Here is an 11,726-nt window from a genome sequence, read left to right on the forward strand (position 1 = left end):
CATTCTTGAGTCCATCACTGACTGGAAGATTGGCTTAGTAAAAACCTAGGGTGTGAGAATTCTTACTGAAGGTTTGTTTTCATTGTGATTGGAATAACCAATTTTCTCTTACCTCTATAACTCTAGCTAATCTAAATCAGTGGTCAGCAAACAAATCTGACTCATCACATGTTTTGGTAAGTAAAGTTTTATTGGAACACAGCCCCATCCAATGCGGTTTTAGGCAGGGGAGTGTCTGGATTAGATTTGTGTTTCCCAAAGATCACTGGCTGCAGGGTGGTAAATCGATTGTGGAACAACAATGGACAGAGAGAGGTCAGCCCCTTGAGTATCGTAGCAGTTTTAGTTGGGGATTTGGAGGCATTGGTGGTGGAGGTGGTGAGAAGTCACTGGAACCCTATGTGAACTGACTGGGTTTCCATGAAACCTTTAAACTACCTTCAAGGAGTTTATAATATAATAAAAGAGGTGACTCACAAGTATAAAAATCACAGAAACAGTGTATAATTAGGAAATAAACTGAAAATTAACAGTGTATAATTAGGAAATAAATAATTTCATTTATTGAAATAAACTGAAAAGTTGAAGCTCTGAGCACTACAGGAATTGAAAGCAGGAAATAGATCAGGACTCCAGTGGTTAGGTTTTGGGTGGAGAAGCCAGAGGCAAGAGGTGGTATGACGCTTAATACTAAGTTTCAACTTGATTGGATTGAAGGGTGCAAATTATTGTTCCTGGGTGTGTCTTTGAGGGTGCTGCCAAAGGAGATTAACATCTGAGTCAGTGGACTGGGAGAGGCAGACCCACCCTCAATGTGGGGTGGGGTAGGGAGCTCCATCTAATCAACTGTCAGCGGGGCTTGAATAAAGCAGGCAGAAGAAGGTGGGAGAAGCCAACTTGCTGAGTCTTCCATCCTTCATATTTATCCCATGGTGGATGCTTTCTGCCCTCAAACATTAGACTCCCAGTTCTTCAGCTTTTGGACTCTTGGACTTACACCTGTGGTTTGCCAGGGGCTCTTGGGCCTTTGGCCACAGACTGAAGGCTGCACTGTCAGCTTCCCTAGTTTTGAGGTTTTGGGATTTGGACTGACTTCCTTGCTGCTCAACTTGCAGACAACCTATTGTGGTACTTTACATTGTGAAGTCAATATTCTTTAATAAGCTCCCCTTCATATATACATATATCCTATTAGTTCTGTCCCTCTAGAGAACCCACCCTGACTAATATGGGTAGGGGGGCAAGAGGCAGAACAGTGAGGGAGGGGACCCATAGAGCAGAGATTGTTCATTGGGAGGGAAGGATAAATATTGTTGCATAGACAAGGTCAGGCCCAATTATGAGAACTCTGGAAGGCCAAAGTTTAAAAGACTTGATGTGAGATTAAACAAGGAGCCATTAAAAATGTTTATACTGCCTGGGAAGAATAGAGATGAAAGCAAGATTTAAAGAAGTCTAGTTCTGCCAGATTTTTGTGGTTAATTAGACCAAGAAGAACTTGCTGCCTTCATGGTTGTTGAGTGAGGAACTGGACTTAGAAATGGAGATAAGAGATGGTTATTAGGAACATCTAACAGGTTAAAAATAATGAATTTGCTTTGGATATACAATGAGCTGGAAATAATGATAAATTCTCCAGTAATAAATGTGCGGAGGCAATATAAACTGGATGATTTTATTTGCATTTCTCCGTACTGTTTCCAATCTCGTATTGTCTTCTCTTAATAGCCCTCCAGAAAGGAATGTTTCATGATCTGTACAAAGGAAAATTCTGGTCTCTAAAGGACTTGGTAAGACTTTACAGAATGAAATATTTTGATAAATCATCTCAATCTTATATTAAATATTACTTTCACGCAATAAAATTTAATTGCCTAGTCATAGATTTGCTTGTACTTTTTACCAGCTTTGATAAGCAACTATTGATATTTAGAAAAAGAGCTGTAAGTAGAGTTCTATTTTAGTGATTTTGCTGAGATAAAAAATAATTTATATATTTAACTTTCTTTAAAACTAATATATGTTGCAATCTTTAGCAAAATAATCTTGAGATATATTGGACATTTTTGTAAATAAAGTCATACATGCATGTCCTGTTTGGGAATTTTTTACTGGTTTATTAATGACCCACCTCCTTTGTGCCTTTTTGTCAGAGATGAAAGTATGTTTTGTCTCTTTATTCTCCTACCCCTCAACTCTGCTGCAATAAGCTACCACCAATATACTATTATAGTATTTCACTGAAAAATCTCCAATTTCGAAGACCCAAACACATTACAAATGACAAACACCAAAAGAACAATATCTTTGCTACAGAGATTAGCTTCAGAGAGGACAACAACTGTTGAAGGCATCTGCTAAGTGGGACTTTTAATTTAATGGAATTTGTTGAAACTCTATCAGCAAAGCTCAATTGCTGTGCACCATCTGTTGAGGCTCTGAAACTGCCTTGCTTATATAGAACCAGATGTAACAATCATACCCATTAGAGTAGAATACTATTTTTTGCTGACTTTTCATCTTTCCACTTATTTCCCAATGCTTTCGGAGTCATTAGAAGATGAATTGGCAAGAAAAAAAGCATGATCTCAAGAGTCAAAGGGACAACTCAACAACAAATAAACAACCTGATTTTAAAACAGGCAAAGAACTTAAATAGAAATGTCTCCAAAAAGATGTATACATCGCCAATAAACACATGAAAAGATGCCCAACATTGCTAATTGTTAGAGAAATGCAAATCAAAACCACAATGAGGTACTACTTCACTTCCACCAGGATGGTTTTTATAAAGAACAAACAGAAAATAGTAAATGTTGGCTAGGATATGGAGAAATTGGAACCCTTGTGTACTGCTGGTGGAAATGTAAAATGGTGTAGCCACTGTGGAAAAAACATATGGCAGTTCCTAAAAATATTAAAAATAGAACTGCCATGTGTATCTAGCAATTCCACTTCTGGCTATATAACAAAAGGAATTGATAGCAAGGACTTGCATAGACATTTGTACATCCATGCCCAAAACAACATTACTCACAATAGCCAAAGTTAGAAGCAATCCAAGTGTTCACTGATGGATGAATGGATAAGCACAATGTGGTATATAGATACAATGGAATATTATTCAGCCTCAAAAAAGAAGGAAATTCTAACACATGCTACAATTTGGATGAACCTTGAAGATATTATGCTATACGGACCTTGCAATGAGGTTCCAGGGTCCTGATTTTGACCACAGTATTCCCTGCTGCCCAGTCTGCCGTCCATTGACCTGCTTTCTAAGCCTGATTTTACAACCTTCCTGGAAATCGCAATTTCGCTGAAAGTTTAAACTATTCATGATACATTTATAGAAAAAAATGTGTATATTGTGTATTTAGCTATCATTTATTGAGCATTATAAAATATGTCAGGCACTGTTGAGAGGCTGCGAATTCAATAGGTCTTAATGCAAAATAGGCATTAATCAAAGAACCACACCAATAAAAATGTGTGGTTGCCTGAAAACACATACCTACTTGGGGGCATTGACCCAGATAGTCATGGAAGGCTTCCTTGAGGAAGTGGTAGCTGAAGTAAGAGCTGAGTGACACAGAGGAGTTATCCTGGCAGAGCAATGGGGGATTTTAGTAGGACTTTCCAGAGAGAGGAAACAGCTTGGACCCAGAGCCAATAATAAGAGGAAGTATGGTATTTTCAAGAAACTAAATGATCAGCATGCTGTGCAATAGGCCAGAAACATAAATAGGGTCAAGGCAGTGGCTTATAAGTCATCTGTTTTAGGTCATCTTGAGCTTTTGGTTGTTTTCTGTAAAAACAATAGAGAACCAATGAAGGGTTTTAGTATGCTTGGGTGAGAGAGATGATATGATTAATTTACTCTGCCTGCCTTTTGGAGAATAGATTGTTGGGGTTCAGAGTAGCTATAGGGCACCAGTTACATGGTATTGGTGACAAATTAGATATGAGCCACAGAAAAGAAGGAGATGGGAGGTAGAAAAGATGACTCCTTGGTCTTTAGCTTGCATAGCTGGATAGATACTGATATGATCACTGAGGTAGGAAACATATCATCAGATCTCAGTTCAGTTTGGAATATGGTGATTTTTATCATCCACCAAGATCACAAGTTAAGTTTAGAATATGTTGATTTTTAGGGGACTTTGAGACATACAAATGAAGACAGTAAATAGTTTTTGTATTTAGAGATCAGAAGAGATATAAAGATTAGGCTTATCTATGGAGAAGTGAAGGAACTCAAGGGCATAAGTGAAATCACCTGGTGAGAGTTTACAGCAAGAAGAAAAAAGGACTTAGGAGTCTGAAGGAATTCTAAAATTTAAATGCTGGATAAAGAGAAATGAGTCTTTAAAAGAGGAGAGAATGATTAATTAGAAAAGTACAAAGTTAAAGTAAAAATAGGATAGTGCTGTGTCACATAAGTAAAGAGAGAGTGTTTCAGAAATGCAGGTCCACAGAGTTGGATACTGCTGAGAAGCAAAGTGAGATAAGGACCGAAAAAAATATAACAGCATGAGAATCATTGCTGACTTGAGTAACTGTTGTTTTAATCAAGAGTTGGAGATAGAAGTAAGATCAGAATAGGCTGATGTTTTAGTAGGTTTTGCAACAAGAAAGAAAAGAGGTGGAATAGATGTAGATTGAAGAAGGGAAAAGTTTTTTGTTTGTTTCCTAACTGAAGAGTCTCGAGCATATTTAAAAGCTGATGGGAAGGAGAGAGAGTCTAGGTGTAAAAGAGAAGGCATAATAGATAATGTAAGTGTTCTGAAAGTAGAATACGATGGGTTCCAAGCAAAGGTAAAGTAATTGGTCTCAGAAAGAAAAAGAGACAGCTCCTCTAGTGGAGAGAGAGAGAATAGCAGTGGGATAGCCAACAGGTCACTAAGCGTAAGAATAAGTTTGAGTTTGGGAAGCTGAAAGAGTTCATGTTTTATGGATTCTATTTTCCAACAGTAACTGGCTAAGTTTTCTTCTGATTATGAAGGGGAAGGTAGGGGGTGAGACTGAAAGTTGGATAAATATGAATTTATTTTAAGTTGTTGCTGAGAAGGACAGAGAATGAATTGACCAGGAAAATGTAGTAAAATTTCTAAGCAGTGTTGAGGTCCTTCTTGAGATCAGTGATTATAAATTTAGGGAGGAGCCAATCTTTCCTCTAGTGGGGTGTTCTCCAACAAACCTAGGTTGCTTAGATGCAAGCAAAGGAAAGGAAATTTCTGAATTTATTCAAGGTTGTAATTTTGCCAGAGAGAGAAAGAGAGCCAGGAAGTTTCAGATATTAATAGGAGTATTATTAAATAACAAAGCATGAAATCCAAGTTGCCAAAAGCAGAAAACGGAGAGAATAAGCATGGTGGACTATGAGAAAATGAGAGCCCGATGGTGGAGCAGTACCCAATCAGCCTCCAACATTTGGAGATTATGTATGTCAATATACTGTAATTAAAACTGAAATTCAAATGATGTATTAAAATAAATGTGCAAGAGGTGAAAGAATAGATGAAACAAATTGACAAAATATTGTTAACAGTTGAAGCTGGAAGATGGGTACACAGGGTTTCATTGTACTGGAGAAGAAGAACTTTGGAAAAAACAGAGACAGTGCAGGGAACAAAAAAGAAATTCCCCCAAAATGTAATTAATGTTTCCAAGCACTATAAGATGATATTGTATGTATGAAATAAGAATGAGAATCAAAAAAAAAAAAAATCAGAGGACCTGTTAGGCCCAATATGTGAATAAAAGGAGCCTCAAAAAGAAAAAATAGAGAATGTGGAGGGGAAGACCAACAACAAATTCAGTATAATTTCCCAGAACTGAAGGACATAAATTGAAAAACCAAAAGAGCATCACGCTCAATGAATGGGAAAAGACCCACACCACAGCACATCTCGAGACACTTTGAAACACAGGGATCAGAAAACATCCACTGAGCTTAACCATCCTTCTCAGTCCCTTACCCTCCTCATGTCCTCGCTTATCTCCTTCAGTTTAAACTCAGTTGTCAATTATTCTAACCAATTCCTTGGACAGAACCTTAATATCTGTCCTTCTTGTACTTTCACATCTGTTCTGAGCAAAAGCACAACCTGGTTAAATTAAATGTCTCTCCACTCCATTTCTGTACCAAGTGCAGGTGGAACACAAAGATGGGAAAACAAACAGTCGTATTGACTGGTATAATTTTAAAGCCATGATCATTAAGTTCAAGTGGTCCCTTACTGATTCCCAGCAATCAGATGATAGTACCCCTCCCTCTCCCAGACAACTACTTCACATTGTGTCCCTCTCTTCCAACCTCCAACATTTCCCCGCACCCATTCTCGGCTGTCCCCTTGCTTTCTATATTGCCAAGGAAGCTGAAGCCATCAAAGAAGAATTCCTGCAGCCTGGCTCTCTACACCTACCCATCCTCCTACATCCATGCCCACGTATTCTTCATTCTTTCCTGTTTTGGGGCATGCATTAGGCATACTCCCCCTAAAGCCCACCCTAGCTCTTAATATTTTTTATTGTTTTAAAATTTATTATTATTATTATACTTTAAGTTCTAGGGTACATGTGCATAACGTGCAGGTTTGTTACATATGTATACTTGTGCCATGTTGGTGTGCTGCACCCATCAACTCGTCAGCACCCATCCACTCGTCATTTACATCAGGTATAACTCCCAATGCAATCCCTCCCCTCTACCCCCTCCCCATGATAGGCCTCGGTGTGTGATGTTCCCCTTCCCGAGTCCAAGTGATCTCATTGTTCAGTTCCCACCTATGAGTGAGAACATGCGGTGTTTGGTTTTCTGTTCTTGTGATAGTTTGCTAAGAATGATGGTTTCCAGCCACATCCATGTCCCTACAAAGGACACAAACTCATCCTTTTTTATGGCTGCATAGTATTCCATGGTATATAGGTGCCACATTTTCTTAATCCAGTCTGTCACTGATGGACATTTGGGTTGATTCCAAGTCTTTGCTATTGTGAATAGTGCCACAAAAACATACGTGTGCATGTGTCTTTATAGCAGCATGATTTATAATCCTTTGGGTATATACCCAGTAATGGGATGGCTGGGTCATATGGTACATCTAGTTCTAGTTCCTTGAGGAATCGCCATACTGTTTTCCATAATGGTTGAACTAGTTTACAATCCCACCAACAGTGTAAAAGTGTTCCTATTTCTCCACATCCTCTCCAGCACCTGTTGTTTCCTGACTTTTTAATGATCGCCATTCTAACTGGTGTGAGATGGTATCTCCTTGTGGTTTTGATTTGCATTTCTCTGATGCCCAGCAATGATGAGCATTTTTTCATGTGTCTGTTGGCTGTATGAATGTCTTCTTTTGAGAAATGTCTGTTCATATCCTTTGCCCACTGTTTGATGGGGTTGTTTGTTTTTTTCTTGTAAATTTGTTTGAGTTCTTTGTAGGTTCTGGATATTAGCCCTTTGTCAGATGAGTAGATTGCAAAAATTTTCTCCCATTCTGTAGATTGCCTGTTCACTCTGATGGTAGTTTCTTTTGCTGTGCAGAAGCTCTTTAGTTTAATTAGATCCCATGTGTCAATTTTGGCTTTTGCTGCCATTGCTTTTGGCATTGTAGACATGAAGTCTTTGCCCATGCCTATGTCCTGAATGGTACTACCTAGGTTTTCTTCTAGGGTTTTTATGGTATTAGGTTTAACATTTAAGTCTCTAATCCATCTTGAATTAATTTTCGTATAAGGAGTAAGGAAAGGATCCAGTTTCAGCTTTCTACTTATGGCTAGCCAATTTTCCCAGCACCATTTATTAAATAGGAAATCCTTTCCCCATTTCTTGTTTCTCTCAGGTTTGTCAAAGATCAGATGGCTGTAGATGTGTGGTATTATTTCTGAGGACTCTGTCCTGTTCCATTGGTCTATATCTCTGTTTTGGTACCAGTACCATGCTGTTTTGGTTACTATAGCCTTGTAGTATAGTTTGAAGTCAGGTAGCGTGATGCCTCCAGCTTTGTTCTTTTGACTTAGGATTGTCTTGGCGATGCGGGCTCTTTTTTGGTTCCATATGAACTTTCAAGCAGTTTTTTCCAATTCTGTGAAGAAACTCATTGGTAGCTTGATGGGGATGGCATTGAATCTATAAATAACCTTGGGCAGGCCGGGCGCGGTGGCTCAAGCCTGTAATCCCAGCACTTTGGGAGGCCGAGACGGGCGGATCACGAGGTCAGGAGATCGAGACCATCCTGGCTGACACGGTGAAACCCCGTCTCTACTAAAAAATACAAAAACTTAGCCGGGCGTGGCGGCGGGCGCCTGTAGTCCCAGCTACTCGGGAGGCTGAGGCAGGAGAATGGCGTGAACCCGGGAGGCGGAGCTTGCAGTGAGCTGAGATCCGGCCACTGCACTCCAGCCTGGGTGACAGAGCGAGACTCTGTCTCAAAAAAAAATAAAAAATAAAAATAAATAAATAAATAACCTTGGGCAGTATGGCCATTTTCACGATATTGATTCTTCCTATCCGTGAGCATGGTATGTTCTTCCATTTGTTTGTGTCCTCTTTGATTTCACTGAGCAGTGGTTTGTAGTTCTCCTTGAAGAGGTCCTTTACATCCCTTGTAAGTTGGATTCCTAGGTATTTTACTCTCTTTGAAGCAATTGTGAATGGAAGTTCATTCATGATTTGGCTCTCTGTTTGTCTGTTACTGGTGTATAAGAATGCTTGTGATTTTTGCACATTAATTTTGTATCCTGAGACTTTGCTGAAGTTGCTTATCAGCTTAAGGAGATTTTGGGCTGAGACAATGGGGTTTTCTAAATATACAATCATGTCATCTGCAAACAGGGACAATTTGACTTCTTCTTTTCCTAACTGAATACCCTTGATTTCTTTCTCTTGCCTGATTGCCCTAGCCAGAACTTCCAACACTATGTTGAATAGGAGTGGTGAGAGAGGGCATCCCTGTCTAGTGCCAGTTTTCAAAGGGAATTTTTCCAGTTTTTGCCCATTCAGTATGATATCGGCTGTGGGTTTGTCATAAATAGCTCTTATTATTTTGAGGTACATTCCATCAATACCGAATTTATTGAGCGTTTTTAGCATGAAGGGCTGTTGAATTTTGTCAAAAGCCTTTTCTGCATCTATTGAGATAATCATGTGGTTCTTGTCTTTGGTTCTGTTTATATGCTGGATTATGTTTATTGATTTGCGTATGTTGAACCAGACTTGTATCCCAGGGATGAAGCCCACTTGATCATGGTGGATAAGCTTTTTGATGTGCTGCTGGATCTGGTTTGCCAGTATTTTATTGAGGATTTTTGCATCAATGTTCATCAGGGATATTGGTCTAAAATTCTCTTTTTTGTGTGTTTCTCTGCCAGACTTTGGTATCAGGATGATGTTGGCCTCATAAAATGAGTTAGGGAGGATTCCCTCTTTTTCTATTGATTGGAATAGTTTCAGAAGGAATGGTACCAGCTCCTCCTTGTACCTCTGGTAGAATACAGCTGTGAATCCATCTGGTCCTGGACTTTTTTTGGTTGGTAGGCTATTAATTATTGCCTCAATTTCAGAGCCTGCTATTGGTCTATTCAGGGAATCAACTTCTTCCTGGTTTAGTCTTGGAAGAGTGTAAGTGTCCAGGAAATTATCCATTTCTTCTAGATTTTCTAGTTTATTTGCGTAGAGGTGTTTATAGTATTCTCTGATGGTAGTTTGTATTTCTGTGGGGTCAGTGGTGATATCCCCTTTATCATTTTTTATTGCATCTATTTGATTCTTCTCTCTTTTCTTCTTTATTAGTCTTGCTAGCGGTCTCTCAATTTTATTGATCTTTTCAAAAAACCAACTCCTGGATTCATTGATTTTTTGGTGGGTTTTTTGTATCTCTATCTCCTTCAGTTCTGCTCTGATCTTAGTTATTTCTTGCCTTCTGCTAACTTTTGAATGTGTTTGCTCTTGCTTCTCTAGTTCTTTTCATTGTGATGTTAGAGCATCAATTTTCGATCTTTCCTGCTTTCTCTTGTGGGCATTTAGTGCTATAAATTTCCCTCTACACACTGCTTTAAATGTGTCCCAGAGATTCTGGTATGTTGTATCTTTGTTCTCATTGGTTTCAAAGAATATCTTTATTTCTGCCTTCATTTTGTTATGTACCCAGTAGTCATTCAGGAGCAGGTTGTTCAGTTTCCATGTAGTTGAGCGGTTTTGATTGAGTTTCTTTTTTTTTTTTTTTTCCACAAAAGGAATTTTTATTTCTTGCTTTTAAACAAAATAAGATGCTCAAGAGCTTTTTTCTCCCCCCTCTAGAAACGAAGTCTCATTATGTTGCCTAGGCACGTCTTAAACTCCTGGCCTCAAATGATCCTCCCGCCTCAGCCTCCCAAGGTGCTGGGATTACAGGTGTGAGCCACCACGCCCGGCCCAGAGTACTTTTTTTTTTTTTTTTTTTTTACTGCAGAAAACATTTTCAGAACTTTAGAACTTTTCTAAAATACTACTTTGTCAGCTGAACAATATAGAAAAGTACAGAGGCAAGTGCCTGTCCAGAACTGCGTGGTGACTTAGAAGCGGGGCTTGCGCTTGCGGCCGGTGTACTGGGTGTCAGGTCTGACTTCCCTGCCCTGGCGCCTGTGCCGCTCCTTCTTCTCCAGCACCCATGCCCGGCTCTTCCTCACCATTCCCCGCCGCGACATCCTGAATGGGACCCTCTCATTGGTGAACACAGACTCCCTGGGTTCATCTGCATCCTGATTTTCACTCAGCCCCTCTGGTATAAAGGTCGAAGGCCCAGAAAACAAGCAGAGGTAGAATTTCTTTGCTTTGGCACTGTTAGGGTAGTCCACCACCATGCCACCGGAGAAGCCCGCCTTTGTGGCCTGGGTTGTGATCAGCTCCAACTGCTCTGAGTTCTCAGGGTATAGCTGCAGGACAGCTCGGGATCCCCGGACGAGAACAGAAAAAAGAGAAGCAAAAAAGCAGTACAGGCGCTTGGCAGGGTTTTCAGACTTCTTGTTAGCATTACACAGCCACTGCACAGCAGAAATGCTGATGCAACCGTCAAATGTGCCCGGCTTGAATGGGATGCCCTGGCCCATATCCCCCAGCAGTAGGTCTCCCTCTATCTCTCGGTCCACGGCCTCATCCAGCATGGCAGGGCTGATATCCAGGCCCACCCAATAGTGCCCTTCATCTGAGAGATAACTTCCACTCAGCCCAGTGCCACAGCCAATATCCAGCAGGTAACAGGGCTTATTCTCTGGCAGATAAAGAAGCTCCAGTGCTCGCCCAGCCATCCTGGTCTGGATATCAATCATCCGTGAGCCCCAAATTCCACGAGCTTTCCGGGCAACGCCAGCAACCGGGACAACTTGCCGCTTCCCGACCCCCGGACACCGCGCAGTACTCGGGCTCCCCTCACTTGCGAACGTATTTCCGGGCTTCTTTCTCATCATAAAACAGCTCCGGTGGTCCACCGTGCTCCGGACGCCCGCCGCGAGACGCCATACTCACGCCTCAGCAGCACGCCTGCCTTGATTGAGTTTCTTAGTCCTGAGTTCTAGTTTGATTGCACTGTGGTCTGAGAGTGAGTTTGTTATAATTTTTGTTCTTGTACATTTGCTGAGGAGTGCTTTACTTCCAGTTATGTGGTCAATTTTGGAATAAGTGCGATGTGGTGCTGAGAAGAATGTATATTCTGTTGATTTGGAGTGGAGAGTTCTATAGATGTCTA

General features: G+C 40.4%; 1 protein-coding gene across 2 annotated transcripts; it reads right to left on the minus strand.

The window, feature by feature from the left end:
• Positions 1 to 10,289: 10,289 nt before the first annotated feature.
• LOC112618592 (probable 18S rRNA (guanine-N(7))-methyltransferase) lies at positions 10,290 to 11,519 on the minus strand. Of its 2 annotated transcripts, none has more exons than XM_025375797.1 (2): positions 10,895 to 11,519; positions 10,290 to 10,702 (listed from the first exon to the last, which is right to left on the minus strand). In XM_025375797.1, exons 1-2 carry the CDS (start codon positions 11,446 to 11,448, stop codon positions 10,558 to 10,560), a joined length of 699 nt encoding a protein of 232 aa, XP_025231582.1. In that variant the 5' UTR covers positions 11,449 to 11,519; the 3' UTR covers positions 10,290 to 10,557. The 2 variants fall into 2 exon arrangements, with proteins under 2 accessions (XP_025231582.1, XP_025231580.1); XM_025375795.1 differs by having other exon boundaries at positions 10,290 to 11,317; positions 11,415 to 11,500.
• Positions 11,520 to 11,726: the final 207 nt, after the last annotated feature.

Source organism: Theropithecus gelada, chromosome 2 (genome assembly GCF_003255815.1).
Source record: "Theropithecus gelada isolate Dixy chromosome 2, Tgel_1.0, whole genome shotgun sequence".
NCBI classification, from domain to species: Eukaryota; Metazoa; Chordata; class Mammalia; order Primates; family Cercopithecidae; genus Theropithecus; species Theropithecus gelada.

Coding starts and splice junctions, on each gene's coding strand:
- LOC112618592 (XM_025375795.1), bottom strand. CDS start 11,500: ATGGCGTCTCGCGGCGGGCGTCCGGAGCACGGTGGACCACCGGAGCTG. Junction 11,318..11,414: donor GCCCGGAAATACGTTCGCAA/GTGAGGGGAGCC, acceptor TGGAATTTGGGG/CTCACGGATGATTGATATCC.